The sequence below is a fragment of the Mastomys coucha genome, unplaced genomic scaffold (genome assembly GCF_008632895.1).
Source record: "Mastomys coucha isolate ucsf_1 unplaced genomic scaffold, UCSF_Mcou_1 pScaffold21, whole genome shotgun sequence".
Taxonomy (NCBI): Eukaryota; Metazoa; Chordata; class Mammalia; order Rodentia; family Muridae; genus Mastomys; species Mastomys coucha.
Genome location: NW_022196904.1, coordinates 70,714,680 through 70,739,595, shown reverse-complemented (window position 1 = coordinate 70,739,595; position 24,916 = coordinate 70,714,680). Strand labels below are relative to the sequence as shown.

At 43.4% G+C, this 24,916-nt stretch overlaps 1 protein-coding gene across 3 annotated transcripts in view; it reads left to right on the top strand.

Moving 5' to 3' along the window:
* The window catches only part of Crtc3 (CREB regulated transcription coactivator 3), a 110,572-nt gene that overhangs the window by 4,461 nt on the left and 81,195 nt on the right, over positions 1-24,916 (top strand). For all 3 annotated transcript variants that reach the window (XM_031387145.1, XM_031387144.1, XM_031387143.1), the window contains exon 2: positions 7,715-7,813. In XM_031387145.1, the coding sequence (XP_031243005.1) occupies positions 7,715-7,813 (99 nt within the window). The remainder of the gene's footprint in view (positions 1-7,714; positions 7,814-24,916) is intronic.

Here is a 24,916-nt window from a genome sequence, read left to right as displayed (position 1 = left end):
GGGTGGGGTTGTGAAGAGAGGCTGAGTGTGAGGGGCTTCTAAGCCTTGGGGAAGCGTGTTCCAGCAGATCCCTGTATCTGTGGACTTAGGCCTCAGGAGGGAAGGCTAGGTCTCCCTCCTATTGGAGCTCTTTGGAGTTTAGCCACAGGAGATCTGATGCCTAGGAAGAGTTCTGAGACCACATACTACAGGCAGGGAGTGTATTTCAGTTGGTAGGGTGTCTACATCGAGTGCTCCAAGTCCTGAGTTTGATTCCCAGCATACGTGTTAGTGGCTCATACCAGGAATCCTAGCACCTGGGAAGTTGAGGCAGGAGGATGAGAAGTGTAAGGTCATTCTCAGCTACACAGGGTATTTGAGGTCAGCCTACCCTATTTAAAACAAATGACCGTCTACCCCTACAAACTACAAACTGACTTACGGCCTTCACCCTATTTTTGTTTCTTGACATATTTTTATTTTGTTTTCTCAATATGTGTGTATGTGTGTCTGTATGTGTGTCTGTGTCTATGGTGTCTGAGACTGTATGCTTACATCTGTTTACTAAGGGCCAGAAATGACCATTAAGATTGTACATTAAAGTCTAGAGTCTAGATTTTAGAAAATGAGATCTTTTAGCAATATCCTCACATTCCTTTCCTTTTTCATTAAAAATATTTTTATTTTTATTTTATGATTTTGCCTCCATATATGAAAGTGTGTACTACATGGGTATCTGGTACTCATGTAGGCCAGAAGAGGATGCTGAAGAGCTTGGAACTGGAGTTAGGGTTAGTTGTGAGCTACCATGGGTATGCTGGGAATCAAACCTGGGTCCTCTGTAAGAGTAGGAAGTGCTCTTGAGTTCTCTCTCTCCCTCTGTGTGGTGTGTGTGTGTGTGTGTGTGTGTGTGTGTGTGTGTGTGTGTGTGTACGCACAACTGACAGGAGTCAGTCTCCTACCATATGAGTCCTGAGGCTTGGATAGCAAAGCATCTTTTCTTGCTGAGTCATCATTCGCCACAGACCCCACCATCCCTATGGCGTGCCACATGACACTCCAGATTGCTTTAGCTTTCCTATATCTACTTGACTTTGTCCCCCTGCTGTAAAGTGAAGTGTGAATGGGGCCCAGAAGCCAAAGAGCTTCTGACATTGAAGGGAACCTAGGGGAGGAGGTGCAATCACAGAAGGCTGAAGAGCAATTAGAACAGCAGGAGAGAAGCCAGAAGGAGTCCAGTGAAGAGGAGAGGTGCCCACCAGCTGAGCCAGCATTGCCGTGTAGTTGTGTGCAGGCCATCAGTTACTACCGTGTGAGCAGGATGCTGGTGCAAGGTGGATTGTGAGGCATGGGGAGATGGCTGGGAAGAGAGGGAGAATGTGGGAAACTTCAGAGTGCTTGGCTGTGAAGGGCAATTTATATTGACATATCTCAGGATAAACTTGGCATGGCCACCCTAAGTGTTGACGTGCCTTGAATAGTTGGGGAAAGCCATTGTTTTCCTATTGTTGTTGTTTTGTTTTTGTTTTCATTTTCCTTTTATAAAGGACTCAAGTCTCATGCAGCCTTAATAGTGGCTTCAAACTTACTATGCAGCCAACCATGACCTTGACCTCCAGCTGCTCCTTGGCCTCTAGAATGCTAGGATTATAGGTGTGTTCCCCCACGACTAGTTTAAACAGCACTAAGGACTGGACTCCAGGGCCTCCTGCATATAGGCAAGCCCTCTCCCAGCTGTGCTACACCCCCAGCTCAGACCATTGGCTGGTTTTCTGTGAACAGTTGGTGTGCTGTAGACTGGGGAAGCCTTTGAGCTGAGAGTGGAGGGGAAGCCTGGCTGGGAAGACCAGGCTCAGGTTAACCGGACAGCTCTCTGTGCCAGGTGTGCTGGTTTCTGCTCTTGTTATCTCAGGCAGTCTTCAAAGTGACCTTGTGGTTTATCTGTCTGGATTTTCCAGCATTTGGGGGTGAGTAAACCTAGGCTTAGAGAAGTATCTCTACAAGGCTGCTAAGGGCAGGGCTAGGGCTTGAGTCCAGGTGTCACATTGGCTATCTGTACACGAAAAACCCTTTTTCCTAGTAAAGGGGTGTGTGTGTGTGTGTGTGTGTGTGTGTGTGTATCTGTCTTCTATTTTTGTTCTCTCTATCACATTTACTGATCTTTTCTCCTCCACCTCCTGGGACTGAAGCTAAGATTTTTTTTTTTTGTCTTTGTTTTTTTTTTGTTTTTTGAGACAGGGTTTCTCTGTGTAGCCCTGGCCGTCCTGGAACTCACTCTGTAGACCAGGCTGGCCTCGAACTCAGAAATCTGCCACCCTCTGCTTCCCAAGTGCTGGGATTAAAGGCATGCGCCACCACTGCTCAGCCCGAAGAAGCTAAGAATTCTTCCGTGCCAGACAATGCCCTACCTCTCAGCCACTCCCTCCCCCTAGATCCTTTCACAGTAGCACACTGGGTGACTCTGTCTTTATAAAAGATCTTAAAGCTAGTAAGTCTTGTAACTTAGCCCTTCTTAAAAATTACTCCTGGAGAGATACTTGGTGGCTAAGAGCAGTGTGTGTCCTGCTCTCGCAGAGAACCCAAGTTTGGTTCCCAGCATCTATGGCTAATAACTGGCCATCACTCCAGCTCCAGGGGACCCAGGATCTTTTGGACTTTGTAGGCACCTGCACTTATGCATATACATTCCCCTAGAGAGGTATACACATAATTCAAAATAAAATAAATATTTAAAAACTTTTTCTTGACAAGCCAGGTCATTTGTACTTATTATAAATTTTAGAATTATCTTGTCAATCTATAAAAGCAAGCCTGGAGGATTTTTATAACTTTTGTCTTTATTTGTTGCTGGAGCTTGAGTCCAGGGCCTGTGGTCTGCTAAGCTGTGCTCTGCCACTGAGCTTCACTCCCAGCTCCCGGATGGGATTTTGATTCGGATCGTGTTGACCATTGTGAGACTTTTCCAGAAAAGAATTAGTGTGGCTTCTATCTTATTTATATAGTCATTAGAAGAAATTTTACTGAAGTATGTGACCTTATGCCAAATTTTGCTACTGACTACTACTGCATGCGGTAAATGAGGAAGATGGACCGAAGGGCCAGCTATAGATGGCAGATGGTAGCTACTTCTTACCATAGTGGTGGATAACAGGGTGTAACGAGGCCTGGGGCAAACAGGACAATTTGGGCCCTGGGAGAAGAGCAGGCAGTGTTGTCATACAGGAATATGAGTTTAGGGCTAATAAAATGGCTCTGTCCTGAATCCAGTCCCCAGGACCCATGGGGGAGGGAGATAACCAACTTTCATAAATGACTTTCTGACTTCTTTTCACACTTATGTGCACTTGGATACACACACACACACACACTTGAATGGGTTTAATGTTGTTTGTTCTTTCAGATAAGAAAGTTAGAAATCTGGGTTTTATATAGTCTCTCAAGTTCTAAAATTGAAATTAAAAACACTGCCTGAGTCAGTGCTCCCTGTAGGCTGCCAGCCTGTGACCTCTGCCTTAGTCTACTTGTATTTTAGTCTTTATTTTCATCATGTGTAAACATGGAGGTGTTAAATTCAATCTCAAGTTTCTTTCTAGTTTAATGATTCCAAATTTCAAAAGAGGAAAGTGTCAAAATAACCAAAAGGTTTTAGAGGCAGCAGAAAAATCGTAGCCAGAGAGTTCTTCCAGGTGTCCATGCTTCACAGAACACCACACATTTCTTTCTCTTCATCCTTCTGTCTGTTGTGAAGGGCACGGGATGACTGACTTGGCTAACCACATGAGAGCTGGCTCTGGTGTCACACGGTCCCTGAAGGTTCTGGAGCGAGGCTCCTCCAGAGAGTGAGCAGTTGTGAGTGGTGGGGTCCTTGGAGAGTGCCTTACATTCAGTTGAAGGCAGGTCTCTAACTAGCTTTGTAATTGAGCCTGAATGATGTGTCAAGGCTTTTGGGTAAGGGTTGCCTTTGTGAGAACTCTCAGAAGGGAGAAGCTTTGGCACATGTGTATCTTTGTAAGCTTGTGCCTGGCATGGTATGTAACACACAATTAAGATTTTATAAATGAATAGGTGGACTGAATGGTTCTCTGAAGAAGGAACAAAAGGCTTTAGATCAAGGCGATCAAAAGTCTTGTCTGAGCATTTCAAGGATTGCGAGTCAAATGCCTCCAGTAAGTGCATTAGAATATTAAAAGGGAAGCTGACTTTACTCTTAAACTTGGCTCATAGGCAGAAATAACATACTGAGCCTTCAAATTTGACTCTGAGGTCTGAGTTTTGATTAATATAACATATAATTAATGTGTCTCCCTACACGGCATGTTTGGGAGATCAAGTACTGTGATTATAATGAAGTTAAAGACACTCAAGGGCTTTAAACTTACAAACATGTGCACTTACTTTTTGAATATGCATACTAAATTAAGGAATATTACCACATCTTGGATTTTTCTCTGGGTGCCAAGAATGGTGGAGGAGACAATGAGCCAGGCTTCATCTCAGTTGGTAATCACAGAAGCTGAGGATAGATGGACAATGGGTCTCATCCCAGTCATCTCTAGTTTTTGTGTATCTAAAACCTTTCATAGTAAGTAGTAATAAATCAGAGACTAATGGGGTCCACAGCGTATTTGTCTTTCAGAATGTCAATAGCTTGGTCATTGAATTTTTCTTGTCATAATTTCCTTATACCATACTGTCATAGTATTTATATTGTATTAGATAAATTTTAGTAATTACTTTTTAAAATTTATGTGTATGTGTGCCTTTGTGAGTTTATGTGCACTATGTGTGTGCATGTGCTCTTGGAAGCCCTAGAACTGAAATCATAGGATGGTTGTGAGCTGTCTGATGTGGATGCTGGGAACCGAACCTGGATCCTCTGGAAAAGTAGTGCACTTTCTTTCTTTCTTCCTTTTTTTTTTTTTTTTTTTTTTGGTTTTTCGAGACAGGGTTTCTCTGTGTAGCCCTGGCTGTCCTGTAACTCACTCTGTAGACCAGGCTGGCCTCGAACTCAGAAATCCGCCTGCCTCTTGCCTCCCAAGTGCTGGGATTAAAGGCGTGAGCCACCACCGCCCGGCTTTTTTTTTTTTTTTTTTAAGATTTATTTATTTATTATATGTAAGTACACTCTAGCTGTGTTCAGACAATCCAGAAAAAGGAGTCATATCTTGTTATGGATGGTTGTGAGCCACTATGTGGTTGCTGGGATTTGACCTCAGGACCTCTGGAAGATCAGTCGGTGCTCTTACCCGCTGAGCCATCTCTCCAGCCCGAGCAGTGTACTTTCTTAACTGCTGAATCTTCACTCCAGCTCCTATATTGTATTAGATATTTTAAATAGTAATAATAATAGTAATAATAATAATAAATAATATGATCTTTCTGGGAGAAATGGAAAACAGGAAAAGAGCATGGTAGAAATGGGAATGTGGGCTTTGAGTAAAGCACCTGTGGCTTGGCTTTGGGCAGGACATTGAGCTTCTCTGTGTCCTCAGGTCTGTAAATGCAGGCAGGGCAACTTCCCTGCATGATTGTGGAGAAAGCTAGTGGTGACGTGAACCAAATATCTGAGGACAGTACCTGCTCTACCCTCAGGGCTCAGGTCTGGTATATTTTTTAATTATTACTTTAAATTTAGTATTTAATTATTTTTTTAATTAGAGAAGGACAGAGTAATGGAAGGGTAAAAGTCTGTCTCAGGGATCTCTATGACTTTTCTTCCCTGTATGAATTATAAGTACCAAGTTTATATAAACACATAGTTAACATTATTTTAGAAGCATAACTCATGAAGATCAGGCTGGGTCTCTTTATGGCATGTGAGAACTGTAACCAGCTGACTGCCCTTTGAAAAGTAAAGAACAAAGGCTGTTAAATCTGTGGGACACTGTTGGATACCTATTGGCTTGGCCTCCTTTATTAAATATTTTTATTACAAATTCATGTTGTGTGTGTGTGTGTGTGAGCGTGCGCGTGCGCATGCGCGTGTGCACGTGCATATGAGCTTGCGTGCACTCTTGCACATGACATGTGTATTGATGTCAGAGGACACCTTGCTGGAGTTGGTTTTCTCATTCCACCCTGTGATCCTGGGGACCAAACTCAGGTCATCATGTCTTGGTGGCAAGTTCTCCACTCCATTAAGTTATCTCATCACCCAGCTGTGGTCTCGTTTAATAAGCCTATATCTAGAGATTTAATAATCATTCCTTAGAATAAGTTATAATGATTTCAGGAAAAGAAATGTTTTACAGCCATTGAAAACAATCATTCGTGTGTGTGTGTGTGTGTGTGTGTGTGTGTGTGAATATCATGTAAGAGAAGGCTTACGATGTAAGCATGCTATGTTGGTTGAGTGTATACTTGCGGAAGAGAGGTGGCGATGGGAGGGAAGTGGGAGGTGGTGGGGAGTATCAGGAGTTCAAGGCCAGTCTTTGGTACTCTGTTGTGAGTTTGAGGCCAGCCTGACTACATGAGACTTCAGCTGAAGAAAGGGAGGGAGAGAGAGAGGGAGAGGGAGAAGGGGAAAAGAGAGAATGGAACAGAACAACCAACCTTCCAGCAAGTTCTATCTATGCTGTGACCCCCTTGTATGTAGTTATGACATGTAAGTGTTCATGGAGATTGGGGAAGCCTGTGGAGAAGAAAGGAAAACGGTGACTTTTGTTTTTAGATAGTAGCTTATTTTTTTTAAGAAAGTCTTATTGTTAAAGTTTGTGTCTGCATGCCTACATATCATGGTGTACAGGACATTTAGAATATCCATAAATTATTTCTAAAACTAATAAATTAAAAAAACAGAAAGCAGATAGGCTGTGCTGGTGCATGCCTGTAGCCTCCCCACTTAGGAATTAGATGGAAGGATCAGGATCTTTAGCTACACAGTGAGGATGGGGCCATCCTGGGTTGTTCAAGACCATGTCTCAAACCAAATGAAACAGAACCAGAAAGCTCTGGAAACCTGAAGGTTGTGGGCACCTTCAGAAAAAGAAATCAAAACCAAGATTTTTATTTTGTTTTGTTTTTTTGGAAAGATAAATGTGAATCATTTTTAACAGTAATACATCAAAGTATATCTGGGCTGGGCGGTGGTGGTACACACCTTTAATCCCAGCACTTGGGAGGCAGAGGCAGGCGGATTTCTGAGTTCAAGGCCAGCCTGGTCTACAGAGTGAGTTCCAGGACAGCCAGGGCTATACAGAGAAACCCTGTCTCGAAAAACCAAAAAAAAAAAAAAAAAAAAAAAAAAAAAAAAAAAAAAAAAAAAAAAAAAAAAAAAAAAAAAAAAAAAAAAAAAAAAACAAAATAACAAACAAAAAAAAACCAAACCAAACAAAAAATATATCTGGGAATGTGTTCCGATATACAAATTGAGAGGATTCACCAGTAACACTGTCCTGATTCATTATTAACATATATTATGTTCATTTACAAGACCAATATATTTAATTTATCCAAACTATACGTTCTAGAACTCATGTCTTTTAAAGCAGCACATCTATTTACATGTTTTCCAAACTTGTTTCACAAAGTTCTTCTTCTTTTTATTATTTAATTTTATTTTTTTATTTATTCACTTTATATCCTGCTCACTGTCCCTCTCCTGGTTACCTCCTCCACAATCCTCCCCTGCCCAAGATTTTTGTTTTGAAGCATTTTGTATGATACCGTATTTGAATGCCACTTTTCAGATTTCGCTGAACAATCGTAAACATTCTCCAACTCCTTCTTTTTCCAGGTTCAGTTTCAGAAGCTTCAGCAACTGCGCCTTACACAGTACCACGGAGGATCCTTACCTAACGTGAGCCAGCTGCGGAACAGTGCAGCAGAGTTTCAGGTACTCCACTTGCTGGTTTTCGTGATGCTGAATGGAATGTAAGGTGATAAGCCCTGAACAGATTAGTTAGAAGAATAGTCTGGGTCTAAATGCAGTTCAGTCTTCTGGGAAGTCCCTCAGTGTATTCTTCCATAGTGCCTGCCAGTGCAGGTGATATTACTCCACAAGGAATCAGGGCTTGAGCATCCAGTTCAAATGTGTGAAGAGAACTTGCCTCAAATGTATAAGACTCTGGGCTCCATCCTCAGATCACCAGAAAACAAAACACAGAACACCCTGACCTGTAACTTGAACCACATGTTTAAGTTAGAGTTTTCTACTAGTCACACTAAAGGAAAATAAACTGGTGAAATTAAATGTAACATAATTTAAACAAAAGGTATTTATTTTAAAAGGTATTATTGTTGTATGGATGTGTATGATGTGTGTGTGTATGTCTGTGGGTATGCTTGTGTCTCAGCATGTGTGTGGAGGTCAGAGGACAGCTTACTACTCCATCCCTGAGACAGGGTTTCTCTGTGTAGCCCTGGCTCTTCTGGAGCTCACTGTGTAGACCAGGCTGGCTTCAAACTCAGAAGTCTGCCTGCGTCTGCCTCCTGAACACCGGGATAGAGGGTGTGTGTCACATGCCCAGCTTCAGGGGACATGTTTGAAGAGTCATTTGTCTCCTCCTGTGGGATCCTGAACTCAGGCCTCAGGCTTTCACAAGTGCTCCTGCCTGTCAAGTCCTGCTGGCCCTTACTTAGGCTGTTTGCGACAGAATCTTGGTATACAGCCCTGGCAGCTCTGGAACTTGCTGTGAAGATCAGAGTGGCCTCAGACTTGTCGTGCTTCTCCTGCCTGCACCCTCCTGGGTGCTGAGATGACACTATCCGCAGTGTCTGGCTCCTTTGGAAGCATGGTCTTACTGTGTAGTTCAGGCTAGTCTTGAGCAGCTAAGCTATATAGCTGAGGATGACTTTGAACTTCTTATCCTCCTGCCTCTGTCTCCAAAGTACTAGGATTATTTGGGGTTCTGGGGATGGGATCTGGGCTTTCGTATATGCTATGCTAGATATTTGTATATTTCATAATGCTACATCTGAGTTATATCTCCAGCCTGTTCTTAAGTTCTTGATTTTTCTACTGTAGCTCTCTAAATCCTGGGATTACAGGCATGTGTCAGCATGCCCAGCTTCATTTAAATAATTTGAATACTTATTGAACCTACGCTATTCCATAATACCATTTTAACATGTAGTCAACATGCAAAACATAACTAGTTCCCACCTGTTTTTGTGCTGAGTCTTTGGAGTCTGTTGTCTGTTTTGCACTTAGCACATCTTAGTCTTAACTACCCATGTCAGTAGATTCATGTGGCTGGCCTGACGATGGCCTCACTGGGCAGGTGGGTCAGAGGAACAGATAACAGTCTTGCTGCCCCGAGATTAGTGCTGGCTCATAGCTGTAATCATTTACCAGAAAAGCCTTCTTCAAAACAATGTGGAGTTAGGGTTTCAGACAATAGTGTCGGCTGCTGCAGCTAAGATCTGAGTCGGACCTAGTCTGCTGCCATGCCACAGGAAAGGTAGAAGCATGCTGCTTCTTTCCCATTTCTTGTTATTTTATGTGCATTGGTGTTTTGCCTGCATGTATGTCTGTGTGGGGGTGTTAGATCTTGCAGTTACAGACAGTTGTAAGCTGCATTGGAAATTGAACCTGGGTCCTCTGGAAGAGCAGTCAGTGCTCTTAACCACTGAATCATCTCTCCAGCCCCTAAGTCTTCCATTCTAATTAAATAAGTAAGGATTTGATGTTAGAGTTGAGATATTACACTTTGTGATGAAGCATCATAACTCTAAGCTTTTGGATACTCTTCCATTTTATTTTTTGGGTGTGTCTATGTGGGGTGTGTATGTGTGTTTACAGTAATGGTCATGGGCACACAAAGGTGTTCTCAGCTATGTACATGGGTGCTGCAGATTTGAGCTCAGGTGCTTACGCTTGCCTTGTGCCTTACCCACTGGGCTGTCCTCCCAGACACGACCTCCACCCCCACCCCCAGGTTTAAAGGTAGGTTTTCTTTGTTGAGGAAACTGGGGTTATTGTTTTTATAATATCCAACATATTATGGAGCATTTTGGATTTCTGCTCTTAAAAATCTTTCTGTAGGTCTGTGTGGGTGTGCACCTGTGGCGTCTGTTTGCATTTGGATGTTAGTGTGTGCACAGCATGTCACAGCACACATGTGGAAGTTAGAGGCAGCCTCAGTTGTTAGTCTTTCCTTTCTCTCCTGTTTGAGACAGGGTCTCTGCTGCTGTGTATGCCAGGCTAGCTGACCTGCAAGCTTTGGAGTGTCTCTCCTCATGGAGTGCTGGGCTCACAGACGTGTGCTACTGTGTGTAGTGTCATGTGGATTCTGGGGGCCTGAACTCAAGTCCTAGTGATTGTGTGGTAGATGCTGTACTCAGAGAGCCATTCCCTGCCCAGATGCTGGATTTTAAAATTAGGAATGCTAATTTAGTTTAGAAATAAAATAGCAAACACTTTAGTTACGTCTTTGTTAATATTTAAAAAACTGGAATCTGTCGCACTTCTGCTTTTAAGCATTCAGATTAAGAATACCTTTTTTTTTTTACATTAAAAATTATTATTTTAAGCCAGGTGTGGTGGCACACAACTTTAATCCTAGCACTCAGAAAGCAGAGGCATGTAGGTCTCTTGAGTTTGAGGCCAGCCTGGTCTGCAGACTAAGTTTCAGGACAGGCAGGCTTCACAGAGGAACCCTGTCTCTAAACTAAAAAAGAAAAAAATTACTAAAAATAAATTATTTTGGGGAGCTGGAAATATGGCCTAACAGTTAAGAGCACTTGCTGTTCTTTTAGAGGGCACAGTGCAGGACCCCCATCAGGAGGTTGACAGCTGCCTGGACTCTAGTTGCAGAGGATCCGATTCCCTCTTCTGTTCTGTGAGCACCTGCAAGTACATGATGCACAGTCGTACACCTGGGCACACATGAAATAAAACTAAGTCAATCTTTTTAATCTGCTTGAGGGCTTGGGGCAACAACACAATAGATAAAGTATTTGCTGTGTAAGTGTGTCTTCATGCAACAAGAGAACCTACAGAAAAGCTGGGCAGGCATGGCAGCCACCAGAAATCACAGCACTGAGGAGGCAGAGGTGGCAAGTATCACTGGCTATGTTTGGTGTGCTCAGGAGAGAGGTCCTGCTTCAGCCAAGTGGAGCAAGGTTGAGGCAGACACCTAGTATTAACTTTAGGCCTTCACATTTCATGCTTACATGTGCCTGCATGGCCACCCACTCACACATGTGCCTAAACCCATGTGAACATGGATACACGTATGCACACCCATACATTTGTCAAATGTGTTTTAATTTGTTTTTTGGTATATAGCCAAGGCTGGCATCAAATGTTATCCTCCTGCCATGGCCTCTAGGTATTGAAATTGTAGGTTTGTATCATCATATACAGTCAAAATATTATTTGGGGGTAAAGCTCAGTTGGTAGAGCACCTGGCTTGCATACACAAGGCCCTGGGTTGGGTTTCAGAACAACACGGGCAGGAAGATTTGAGGTCCAGAGTCATCCCTAACTATTTAGCAAGTTTGAGGATAGCGTGGAAACCCTGCCTTCAACCCTCCTGCCCCCAAATGTTTTTGACACTGTGACCCTGACATTTTTGGTAATTCCAGGCCAGTTATTTTGTAGAGTAATCCCTGTTGTTCCAGTTGCCTTTGACACCTTCTGGTGCTTGAGATTGAACCCAGTCTCACACACAACAGGCAAGCCTTCTCCAGCAGGCGCTGCGGCTTCATCCCCCCCGCTCCCCCTGCACACACACTGGGACTTGTCTGTCTCTGTGATGAGATTCAGATGATGGATCTGTGGCAGGAATAGCTCAGAAGTGATGGTTGGATCCTACTAGGCATGTGATTTCAGTTTGCCCTGTGACTGTGGGTGTGCCTTTTACCCACTACAATCGGTCTTTCAGGCTGTCCTCTCTGAAGTTGCTCTTTCCTTCTTTATAGTGAACAACTGTTCTATAAGTACCTTAAACAGTCACTAAATTCATTAAACTTTGCATTATAGACACACAAAAATATTTATATTTATTGATATATATTTATTACATATATGATTTTATGAATTCCCATTTTGTTCAGTGGGTTATGGTCTATAACTATTATTTTATTTTGATGATGATATAGTCACTTATTAGGCCAGTTGGAGCCCTCTTCCAAATAGAACATTTCTTAACAAATTGATATAAATTTGGAGCACAGGTTTTCTTCTGTTACCTTTTTTTTTAAGGTATAGTTGACTCTTTTGGGTATACAGCTGTATGCCATGGGACCACCGTCACAGTCATTGAGGTATAAAATGGGTCCCTCACTGCAGAGTGACTGTCCCATGTCATCATCCTCTGTCCTCCCTGCAGATTATCCTGTGAATGGAATCAGAAAGATGTGGTCCTCTGGCTTCTTGTTGCCTTTAACCAATCACAGTGGAGCTTCATCCATGTCGTTGTGTGCCCTTGTTTCCTGTGGCTGCTGGTACCAAGTACCACAGCTTGGCTTAAAATAGCAGAAACTCACTTTCTCACAGTTCTCAGCCCAGGAGTCTGAAATCACAGCATCGGCAGGGCTGAGTTCCCTCCGAGTGCTCAGGGAAGTCTTTCCTTACCTCTTCCTGGCATTTTTGTTAGTAAAATCCTTGGTTTGTAGCTCTGTCGCTGCCACCTGTACCTCTGTTGTCATGTGACCTTCCCATGTGTCTGTGATTTCCTTCTTTCCTTGGATGTAGGACCATGGTACTCTAGTACGTGTACCTTCTGAGTTAGTGAGTGATGTGCAAAGAAGCTGAGTTTTCTTTTTCCCCTTTTCTCTTCTCCCCCCACCTCCACTTCTTCTGAGAAACAGTCTTATTCTGCAATCCAGGTTGGTCTGGAACTTACTATATAACACAGCATAGCCTCAAACTTGGGACAGTCCTTCTGCCTCAGTCTCCGGAGTGCTGGAATCACAGGCACCACCAGGTCCCACTTCATGTGCAGTTGTGCTCTCCTGTGAATACCTAGTAGCAGAATTGATGGATCGCGTGGTGAAAGTAATCTTTATCTCTCTCCCTCTCTCTGCTTGTGTCTATTCCTAATGCTGGAGCCTGGACTTAGTGTTTTAATATGCTAACCAAGCCCTTTACCACTAGGCCATATCCCCAGCCCCCTAGCTTTACCTTTATAGGAGGTTGCTGCCTGGTTTGCAAAGTGACTGTACACTTTCCCATTCCACTAGCAAGACATAAGAATCCTACAGCCCTCTGTTTTCTCCTGCTCTTGATGTTTCAGGCATACAACACAGAAAGTCAGCCAGGTGTGGCAGCATGTGCTTTTAAAAATCCAGCAACTGGGATGCACAGGCAAGTAGATCTCTCTGAGCCTGAGGTTAGGTCAGATGGGGAGGTATAATAAGATGTCTCAAAAAATACATAAAAAAATAATAAAAATAAACAAGCCAGACACACACCTACACACACTATAATTCAGTAGCATTAAACATATTTATATGAGGCAGGGGCAGGTGGATATCTGTGAGTTTGAGGCCAGCCTGGTCTACAAAGTGACTCTAGGACATCCAGGACACAACCAACCAACCAACCCCCCCCCCCCAAAAAAAAGCAACAACAAAACCCTCACCACTATCAGTTACAAAGAAAATGCAAACTGAGCCCTGTGTACTGTGGTCAAGAACACAAACTAGAACAGCTGCTCTAGAAAACAGGCAGATCCTGGGACTCACAGAAGATCCAGCAAGCATGGCAGGGAAACCCTGTCTTGAAAAAACCAAACCAAACCAAACAAACAAACAAAAACATTCAGATGATTGTTCAGTCAATCTCCAGGGCTTTCACTTTCTAAAACTGTAAGTCTATACTTATTGAAAAACAATTCTGTTTCCCCTCCCAGCCTGGCATCCACCCTCTGCTTTCTGCTTGTGGATGGGCCGAGCTACGTGCCTCACTTAATCAAACACTGCTTGTCTTTTTGTGACTAAGTTGTTTCACCTCACACAATTTCCTCAAGTTTCATGCATATTGTAACAGGATTTCCTTCCCTTTTAAGGGCGAATAATATTCTATTGTATGTGCATACCACATGTGTTTATCTGTTCATCTGGTGGACACTGCATTATTGTGTGTGCATACCACATGTGTTTATCTGTTCATCTGGTGGACACTGCCTTGCTCTGCCTCTTGACTGTGGCACATAATTCTGTTGTAAATGTGTTGTGGTGTGCAGCTCTCTCATCTTTACTTCCTGTTTTGTGACGGAGGGGTGGGGAGGGGTGGGGTGGGGTGGGGGGGGTGGGGGGGTGCTCAGGTAGGCTGGCCTCAAACTAGCTAGTAGCGAAGAGAGCAGTGAACTTCCCAAGTGGCTGACACTCTCTCTCTCCTCCCCAGTTAATAGCCATCCCAATAGATAGGATATTTTAGTAGAAAAGGCTTTGGTGTCTCATTGTGTCTTCAGTTTGCATTTTCCTGATAACTAATAATGTTAAGGGTCTTTTTGTTTGTTTCTTTTTGAGAGACAGGGTCTTGGCTGGTCTGGAATTCACTATGTAGATCAGGCTAACCCCAAACTCGGGATCTGCCTGCTTCTGCCTCATGAATGCTGGGAGTGCTCACACCCAGCTTGAGCATCTTTAGTGGGCTTGCTGCTCCCCCTCCTCCATCTTCCTTCTCTTTCCTCCTTTTCTTCCTCCTCCCTTCCTCCTGCTACACTCTCCTTCTTTGTCTCTCCTTCCCCCTGAGCACAACAGCAACAGCTAGCTATCATTACTGTCATTTCATAGACAAGGTCTCACTGTGTAGCCCAGACTGGCCTTGAACTGCTAGTGATCCTCTTGCCTCAGCTTCCCTAGTGCTGGGGTTTCGGGCTGGGGGCCAAGGACAACTTCATAATATAGAGTCTTTATTCTTTTTTTTTTTTTTTTTTTTTAAGAAAGGGTTTCTCTGTGTAACCCTGGCTGTCCTGGAACTCACTCTGTAGACCAGGCTGGCCTCGAACTCAGAAATCTGCTTGCCTCTGCCTCCCAAGTGCTAGGATTAAAGGCGTGCGCCACCACTTCCCGGCTTAGAGTCTTTATTCTTGAGTATGGTTCTATATCCAAATATTACAGAAACAGATTTTAATTGTCTCTTATAATCATTTACTTACACACAGTCCTCTTTTTAAATGTTTTTCCCTTGCTACATTTTAATTAATAAAATATATATTTACAATGTATACCCTTTTTCTTTTCCCTCTGCCTGGGATTGAATTTAGGATGTAAGCATGCTGGTTAAGCACTCTCCCACTGAGATCCATCCATGTTTTGGTACATGGGGACTGGTAACTCAAGCTAATTAGCATCTACACTGACTCACATTTTTGTGAGACTGCTCTTAGACGTTTTCCGTTATACAATATGTAGTCAGTAATTATAATCACTAACATCCAGTAGATACTCTGGACAGTTCCTCCTAGCCATTCATGTTTATGTTTTGTTTGGGGACAGGGTTTGATCTATATAACCCAGACTAGCCTACCACTCACTATGTAGCTTCACACATGGAGGGATCCATGGCTCCAGCCGCATAAGTGGCAGAGGATGGCCTTGTTGGACATCAGTGGGAGGAGAAGCCCTTGGGCCTGAAGGTGTTCTATGCCCCAGTGTAGGGGAATGCCAGGGCAGGAAGATGGGAGGAGGTGTGTGGGTGGGTGAGCACTCTCATAGAGGCAGGGGAGGGGGATAGATAGAGGGTTCCTGGAAAGGAGAAAACATCTGAAATGTAAATAAAGAAAATATCCAACAAAAAAAGAAAAAGGAAAAAAAAAACAAACAAATTAGAGTCACTGTTTACCAAAGTATGTGTGTACATATGTGTGTGTGTGTGTGTGTGTGTGTGTGTGTGTGTGTGTAGGTGCAACCTATTCTCTAAAAGGAAAAATACCTTTTTAGATATTCATAGAAAAAAATTTAAAATATTTTCCTGGCTTTAAATGTGTGACTTGCTTACTATAGGAGTAGATGGCATCCTTTTTACATGTTGACAATCTCAATAGCGTAACTTCAATAAGTACCCTTAACAGGGAAGCATTGCACTGCATGCAGTGTTTTGAGTCTTCCCATCCTTCTGTCGTGGACAACAACCCGTGTTTAAGCAGTCTTCTTTTTTTTTTTTGGAAACAGGGTTTCTCTGTGTAGCCCTGGCCGTCCTGGACTCACTCTATAGACCAGGCTGGCCTCGAACTCAGAAATCCGCCTGCCTCTGCCTCCCAAGTGCTGGGATCAAAGGCGTGCGCCACCACTGCCCAGCATTTAAGCAGTCTTCTAAAGAAGTGCCTAGTTGCTCATAGGATTTTATCACACACACAGCACAGGTCCCCATTGTTGGACATTCGGTTGCTTTGCTGTCAGTTCAGCTGATACTTGCTTATGCATGTTGCTGTATGCCTTGCTTGGGTCATTTTTACAAGACAGGAACTCATCAGGAGAAACTCAAACTAAATGATATAAAATTATAAAACAAAATTAATTTAAACTTAAAAATCCAACCATTTGAAAGTTCTTAAAAAAATTAGATGTGTTGTTAGAGACTAGTCAGACTGTGACAAAAAGGACCACATTTGAATAGCTTGTATACACAAAGTGTATTGAATAAATATATAGCTATATAGTATGTTAAAGCAGAATGTGCTTCTATTTAAAGCACGTGTTTCTACCTAAATCTGAAGAACTGTCTGACACCTGGTGGCGCACACAGGCATCCTAACACCTGGGAGTCATGGTCAGCCTGAGGTACAAGGGTCAATAACAAGCAGAACAAACAAACAAAAACTCAGGATTATGTGAATACAAAGTAAACCGTGAGGGATGTGTATAACAGAGCTAGAAGAGGCGCGTGTACATGCAACTTTATTCCCTTCTCTGAAATTATACTTAAAAAAAAAAAAACTTTTGGGGGCCGGGCAGTGGTGGCATATGCCTTTAATCCCAGCACTTGGGAGGCAGAGGCAGGCAGATTTCTGAGTTCGAGGCCAGCCTGGTCTACAGAGTGAGTTCCAGGATAGCCAGGACTACACAGAGAAACCCTGTCTCAAAAAACCAAAAAAAAAAAAAAGTTTTGGGATAAGATCTGTATCCCTGGCTAGCCTGGAACTCATTGTGTAGACCAGGCTGGCCTTGAACTCACAGAGATCTACCTGTCTCTGCCTCCCAAATGTTGGGATTAAAGATACGCACTACCACACCTAACTTTAAAATTTTATTATTATTTAAAAATGATATGTATGTGTGTATCTTTGTGTAGGTATGGGCATGTGGGTAGGAGTACCTTGGAAACCAGAAGATGGTATGAGGTCCCTGGAGCTGGAGCTGCCTGATGAAGGTGCTGGGAACTGGACTTGGGTCTTCTGGAAGAACAAGAAGTGCTCTTAACTGCTGAGCCATCTCTTTTGCCCCTCCCTGCAGGGGCTGCCCCCTCTGCCCCAACACCCCTATTTTAAAAGACAGGGTCTGGTCAGATAGCTCAGACTAGCTTGGAACTCTGATTTCTCCTATTTCGAAGTCTGCCCCAAGTGCTGGAATTATAGATATATAATCCCTCTGCAAAAATATACATTTTATTAGATAAAACTTTAAATGTATCATTCTCATTTTTGTCTATGTTTTTATCCTGTGTCAAGAATTCTTGACCTAAAATGATTTACTTTGTAAGTTGTATTAAATGGGAAATATTACCCAAAGTGGTGGTGTACATCTGTGATCTCAGCATTCAGGAGATGTAGTCAGGAAGATCTTTAAGTTCATGGCCAGCTTGGCCTACAGGAAAAACATCACCTAACCCCCTCCCCCCAAAGAAAATTATTCTCTAGGTTTTCTGTTTGTTTGTTTTTAAACCTGGTTTTCTGGGTTGTAAAGTATGTCTAAAAGAAAATGGCAGAAGATATTGTAGTGACTTGGTATTGTGTCCAGCAGACAGACTAGTAGTCATTTCAAATACCTGCTTCTACATCACCAGTTGACCTCTTTAGCAGCTTTTGAAATCTCTTCCATTCTCAGCTGGAAAATCAATTCCTCGATGTGTGTTTGCATGTCAGCTCCTTGGGTTTTACATTTCAGAAACATAGCATAAGTGACATGAATGTGGCACCAAGCAGCTGTAGAGCAGCCTTGCTTTCCAGTTTGGAAGCTAACCTCTCAGTTCTCTGGTCCTTGGCTGCATCCTCGGGACCTGTGGCTGGGAAAAGTGGTGCCTTGCCTTGGCTTCTAATGCTGTGATAAAGTACATGGCCAAAAGCAACTTCAGGAGGAAAGGGTTTATTTGGCTTACATGTTCTGGATTACAGTCCACTGAAGTAGCCAAGGCAGGAACCTAGAAGCAGGAACTAAAGCAGTGGCCATGGAGGAGTGCTGCTTAGTGGGTTGCTCCCTATAGCTTTCTCAGTTTGCTTTCTTGGACTCTCCAGGCCCCCTGCCCAGGTGTGGTGCCGCTGACTTGTAGCCTTCACTTGATCACTCTCAGGTGTGCGTGTTTGAAGCAAGGACACCTGCAAACCCAGGCAGGTCAAACACCACACTGTAAAACCAACAGGTGATGCTCAGAGCAGCTCCCCCTCCTAGTGTGAGCACAAAGTGACCTGTGAGGGCTGCCTGCTCTGTCCCTCCCTTTTCTGAGAGGGGAGTTAACTACTTTCCTCCTTCATTCCAAAGAAAGAAACTTGTCAAACATTTCTTTTCTTTTTTCTTTTTTTTTCTTTTTTTAAAAGATTTTATTTATTTTATATATGTAAGTACACTGAGGCTATCTTCAGACACCCCAGAAGAGGGCATCAGATCTCATTACAGATGGCTGTGAGCCACCATGTGGTTGCTGGGATTTGAACTCAGGACCTTCAGAAGAACAGTCAGTGCTCTTAACTGCTGAGCCATCTCTCCAGCCCAACATTTCTTTTCTTGAGACAAAGTCTCACTGTGTAACCCTGGCTGTTCTGAATATTTCCAGGATGTAGACAGGGCTGGCTCAGACTCAGAGATTCACCTGCCTCTGCCTCCAGAGTGCTGTGACTGAAAGCATGTACCAGCACCGTGCCTGGCATAATCTTTGTTTGTCTGTTTGGTATTACTAGGGATTAAACCTATAGCCTGTGCCACTGAGCTGTGGTCTTATCTGGCAAATGTTTCTTTTTTTCTTTTTTTTCTTTTTGGTTTGTTTTTTTCGAGACAGGGTTTCTCTGTATAGCCCTGGCTGTCCTGGAACTCAACTTTATAGACCAGGTTGTCCTCGAACTCAGAAATCCGCCTGCAGCCTCTCAAGTGCTAGGATTAAAGGTGTGAGCCACCACCACCCGGTTGGCAAATGTTTCTTGAATACCTACTGTGTGGCAGTCTCAGTGTGGGACCTAGGAAACATAGAAATGAGTAAGACAGCTTCCCCCAACCCCCAGTTGCAAGTTCCATTAGTTCTGATTTAAAACCCCTGGCTCTGCTTCTCCTCATGAAGAAGGCTTCTCTGCTTCCAGCCACAAATGGCTTTAAAATCTCAGAGGAGCATCTGTGGGGACAACCCAGAAGGTTTTTGTTGTTGTTGTTATTGTTTGATTTTTGTTTTTGTTTTTAATCATCTCAGAAACCCTTTGCGTATCTCAGGTCAGCTCCTGCCTCCTTAAGTCTCCTGGGCAGATCTCGATGCTAGACTTCATTCTTCTGCAGCTTTACCTTGGGGCTTGCTCTTAGCTGCTGCTTGTCTGGGTACTGCCTGGGATGAACTGTTCTGCAAGGCCCTAGATGGCACTGCCATCTGTGAGTCTGTGCTTTGGGCATTTTCTCAACCTTTTCAAAGTCTGTTTGTAGGGTATGATACTGATAATTGTATGTAGGGTAAAGCACAGGAAGCACAGGCATTGGCCAAGGGGGTTGGGAACTGGTGTGTCAAGGGAACGAGAGTATAGAGATAATGGGTTCCTTCCAAAGCCACTAGATAATTCTGTTTATATATATATTCACTCCTCATAGTTTGTGGCTTTTGTGACAGAGTCATCTGCTCAAAACTTAAGAATGAGAAGGAACCGGGCAGTGGTGGCACATGCCTTTAATCCCAGCACCTGGGAGGCAGAGGCAGGCAGATCTCTGAGTTTAAGGCCAGCCTGGTCTACAGAGTGAGTTCCAGGACAGCCAGGGCTACACAGAGAAACCCTGTCTCTCAACAACAAAAAAACCAAAACAACAAAAACAACAACAACAAAAAAAGAGAATGAGAGGGAATTTTGTTCTCAGGGTCATAAGGCTTAGTAGCTAGCCCCACTCTTGGGCACTGCGTGCTGTCCCGCCAGCCCTGAGACAACACTCATTCGTCCAAGCACTGTTTGAGAAAATGAGATAGGACAGTGACCTTGTGTGTCTATATGAGACTTAGAAGACCATTTTACAAGTCATTTAGTATAAATTATTTTCAGGAAAGACTTCCACTGGTTACTAATGTTTGTTTTATGTTGTGTCTTATTTCCCTTTGCAGAAAGTGACCCTCTTTGTAAGTTCTTTGTGGGAGCCTGTCCCTTGCAGACCAAATGCATTTTGCAACTGGGATTCCTCTGTCTGCTTTGCTGCTGTTTGCCTCTGATTTTTGCTTTCAGCAGTGTGTTCTCTTCTGCTGAAGGGAGTAGCAAGGAGCACAGAAAATTAGTGGCTTACTTAATACTTGTGGAATGCGCATCTGTCCCAGCATAGGACTGTGACCAAGGAGATGGTTGTCATATTTTAATACAAATTTGAACTGTGCTTCTTTCTTCTTTTTATCTAACTGTATGTGATAAATAAGAGACTCAGAGAATAAGAGAGGAAAGTTGACAGCTCGTGAATCTCCAGTGGTCTGGAATTAGCCTTCACTTGAAATCATAGAAGGGGTAAGGAAACCCTGGCCCCCAGCACAGAATTAGGAACATCTGTGTCTATGAGAACTTGAGCAACAACACTGAACGACTGGAGCTGTGCCATCTGCATCCTGCCCTTCCATGTGGTCCCAGTCGTCCCTGCAACAAGGGGTCAGCAATGGCACAGATGCCTGAGAGGCTGGGGGTGTAGCTCCATTGGTATAGTGTTTGTCTTATATTCATGAAGCTCAGGGTTCAATTCCCAGCACTGCATAAACAAGACGTGATGGCACACATGCTTGTAATCCAAGCATTCAGAAGGTGGAAGCAGGAAGATCATAAGTTCAAGGTCATCCTCAGCTACACTGCAAGTTTGAGGCCAGTCTGGGACACATGAGATACTGGTTTTTGTTTGTTTATTTTAATAATCCAGTGTTTTTAAAAGGCAATTGCCACAATAATAGCCACCTGTAGTCCTGACTTCTCAGGAGGCTAAAGCAGAGGGTTCTTGGCTCAGTTTGTCTACCTTTAAACTGGGGATAATCAATAATGCCAGTGTCATTGGTTTTGCTTGATTGGGAGGTATAAATGAGTTCTTAGGTATAACACTACTTGAACAGTGCTTGGCACAAAGTGAGCCAGGCAGGCATTTCCTCAGCATTGTTCTGCTGCCCTTGCCATTGCCCCCGCCACCACAGTTACTGCCAGCATCATGCTCCCTGTGGCACGGTGCACATGAGCAGCGAGTGCTGCCCTCAGCAGCTCAGAGTCCTGTGTAGGTGTAGACCTCATGCCTGCTAATAGGATCCATGTCTGAGGACTGTGGTGAGGATGGCGTAGGCAGTCTGCCTAGCAGTGTGGGTGACTCCTGTGTTGCAAGAAATACTTACCACTGATGCTGCTGGTGTGACCACAGCAGTTTCTGATGAAGGAGCTGTTCACACCAGGGTTTTATTCTCCATTGTGAATTGTGTCCTTTGTAAGTCATTTGTTCTTACTAATGAAGTGTTAGTGCTTGAGAATGAATTTTTAAAGAATGACTAGAGGTGATGGACTCAGCAGTTAAGAGTGGACTCTGCACTTGCAAAGGATCCAAGTTCCGGCCCCAGCACCCAGACTGGACAGCTCACAGCTGCCTGTAACTTTAGCTCCAGCGTTGTTGTTCTCCCCTCCTCTTGAACCTGCAGTCAGTCACATGCACATATCTTCACACAGACACACACACACACACACACACACACACACACACACAATTAAAATAATCTTTAAAAAGGCATTAAAAGACTGGTGTAGTGCATATGCCTTTAGTTCCAGCAAAGGCAGGTGGACCTCTGAGTTCAAGGCCATTCTGAGTAAGCTCCAGGACAGCTAAGACTTCATAGAAAGACCCTGTCTCAAAAAGCCAAGCTAAGAATGAGCAGGACTGGGGCTAATGGAAGCTGTCCCCACCGTCACCTCACTACACTTCCATCTTGAAATGTAGGTAGGGGTTTAGAAGAGAGTCAGGCAACCCCTAAGATTGCTCACACCTGGTTACACTTGATACACCTTGGTACAAGGCTCCTACAGCTATCGCTGAGTTATTTGTGTGGGCAGAAAACAAATCTGAAAGTTACAGGCCTTGGGGTGCTGTTCGGACAGCGGGACCCCATCCATCTGCTTCCATGTTCATGTTCATCTGTGTGGCAAGCATGGTACCTAGTGGTTGCCAGGCTAAGGCACCATAATCCTTCACAGCACAGCTGTGCTTATCTTGTCCACACATACTCATGTGCCAGCAAAATACTTCTTCCGGTTATTAAAAATCACTTTTCTATTACACCAAGCAGCTATTGTTACTAGCCCTGAATTTATTTATTAATATCGTTGAGTGCCTGTTATGAATAGATATCCTGGTGCTTATGAAGATAATTCAAACAGTATCTGTTCAAAAAGTTTTTAGTTGGGCTTGATGGCTCCTGGCCATAGTCCCAGCACTTGGAAAGCAGAGGGAGAAGGAGATTTCCAGGCCAGCCTGGGTAACATGGTCACACCCTGTCTCTAAAGCTGCAAGAAAGTCACTTATAATCAAGTCTGACAAACTGACTATTTGCATAACTATAGCACAAAAATCATTGACTCTAATATACTTTCTCTTTTATACCTGCCTGCCAGCCTACCTGCTTTTCTTCTTCCCTCCCTCCCTCCCTTCTTCCCTCCCTCCCTCCCTTCTTCCCTCCCTCCCTCCTTCCTTCCCTCCCTTCCTTCCCTCCCTTCCTCCCTCCCTCCCTCCCTCCCTTCCTTCCTTCCTTCCAAGACAAGATATGATAGAATTTCATGTAGCCCAGGTTGACCTCAGACTTACTAGGCAGTCAGTCTGACCTTGGACTCCTGATTCTCTGACTCTTCTGCTTCTGCCTTCTAAGTAATGCCTGACTTTTTTTTTTTTTGAGCTTAAACTCACTCACACTCTCTCTCTCTCTCTCTCTCTCTCTCTCTCTCTCTCTCTCTCTCTCTCTCTCTCATTTTAAATTTTTATGTTTATGAGTGTTTTGCCTACTTTATGACTGTATACCATGTCCATGCCTAGTGCCCATGGAGGCCAGAAGAGGATATAAGATTTCCTGAAAGTAGAATTACAGATAGGTGTGAACCATCATGTGGATACTGGGAATCCAGTCTAGGTCCTCAGAGCAGCCATCTCTCCAGTCCCTCATTTTTATACTTTTCTATTCACTAAGGGTATGCTGGTACCATGGGTAATCCTGGAACTTGGGAGGGCAAGGCAGGAGGATCAAGAGTTTAGGGTCAGTCAGGGCTACATAGTAAGACTGCCTCCAAAAACAAAACAAAATCTTTTATATTCAGAGAAAATAATAAATCTATTGCATTTATGTGTAGCCTTTCTTTTTCTTTTTTTGGTTTTTTGAGACAGGGTTTTTCTGTGTAGCCCTGGCTGTCCTGGAACTCACTCTGTAGACCAGGCTGGCCTCGGACTCAGAAATCTGCCTGTCTCTGCCTCCCAAGTGCTGGGATTAAAGGCGTACGCCACCACTGCCCAGCGAAGCTTGGTTCTTTGTTTTTCACTATAAAACTAATATATGCTCATAAAATTTAAAAAATACTTAAAATTAAAAAGGAGCACCTGGGAGGCAGAAGTAGGTGGATCTCTGTGAGTTCAGGGCCTGCCTGGTCTATAATTATAACCTGGAATTTGCAATGTAGCTGGAGATGACCTTGAACTTCTGACCCTCCTGTCTTCCCCTCCTGACTACTGGGATTGAAGGCATATGCCACAATGCCTAGTTTATAGATGAAACTTGGGGCTTCAAGCACTTCACCAGCAGAGCCACATTTCCAGGCCCCAGCCATCCTGTAGGAACCAGGAAATAACATTTTAATAATTTCATTTTAGTTCTCATATGTCTTTTATATAGATGATGTGATTCTCCCTCCCTGTCTTGGGGTTTCTGTCTCCCTTTCTGTGTCCCCTACCCCATCCCGTGTGTGTGTGTGTGTGTGTGTGTGTGTGTGTGTGTGTGTGTGTACAAGTGCACATGTATTCCTAGACATTAGACTCAGGCTTTCTGCACTGCAGTTAGATAGTTTGCAGCTGATCCTCCTGCTTCAGCCTCTCTAGCCCTTACTTTCATGTTTGTATTCTGGCATTACCTTTTGTTTCAGCATTATATAATAATTATTTTCCCATGTCATTAACATACTTTGTAAATGCAGCTTTAAAAGACAAACAATATTTCATCATCTTTGACATATAATTCTCACCCATTCCCAAAATGTCAGATACTGATTTTCTTTTATTAGAAATAATATAGTAGCCAGGCAGTGGTGGTGCACACCTTTAATCCTAGCACTTGGGAGGCAGAGACAGGCAGATTTCTGAGTCTGAGGCTAGCCTGGTCTACAGAGTGAGTTCCAGGACAGCCAGGGCTACACAGAGAAACCCTGTCTTGAAAAACCAAAAAAGAAAAAAAGAAATAATATAGTAGTAAGCAAATTTATGTGTGACCCATCTATATTTGATTATAAATTTCTGCCAGTAAAATCAGTCCAAAGGAACTGTCTGCAAGGCTTTTTACTACATGTGCCTTCATTGCTTTTAGCAATGATGTTTAGTCTCACAAAAGTGTGGGATGTGATTGATGTAGATATTTATTATTTAGCTGCAGGAAACCCTTAGCTTTTCTGGAACTCAC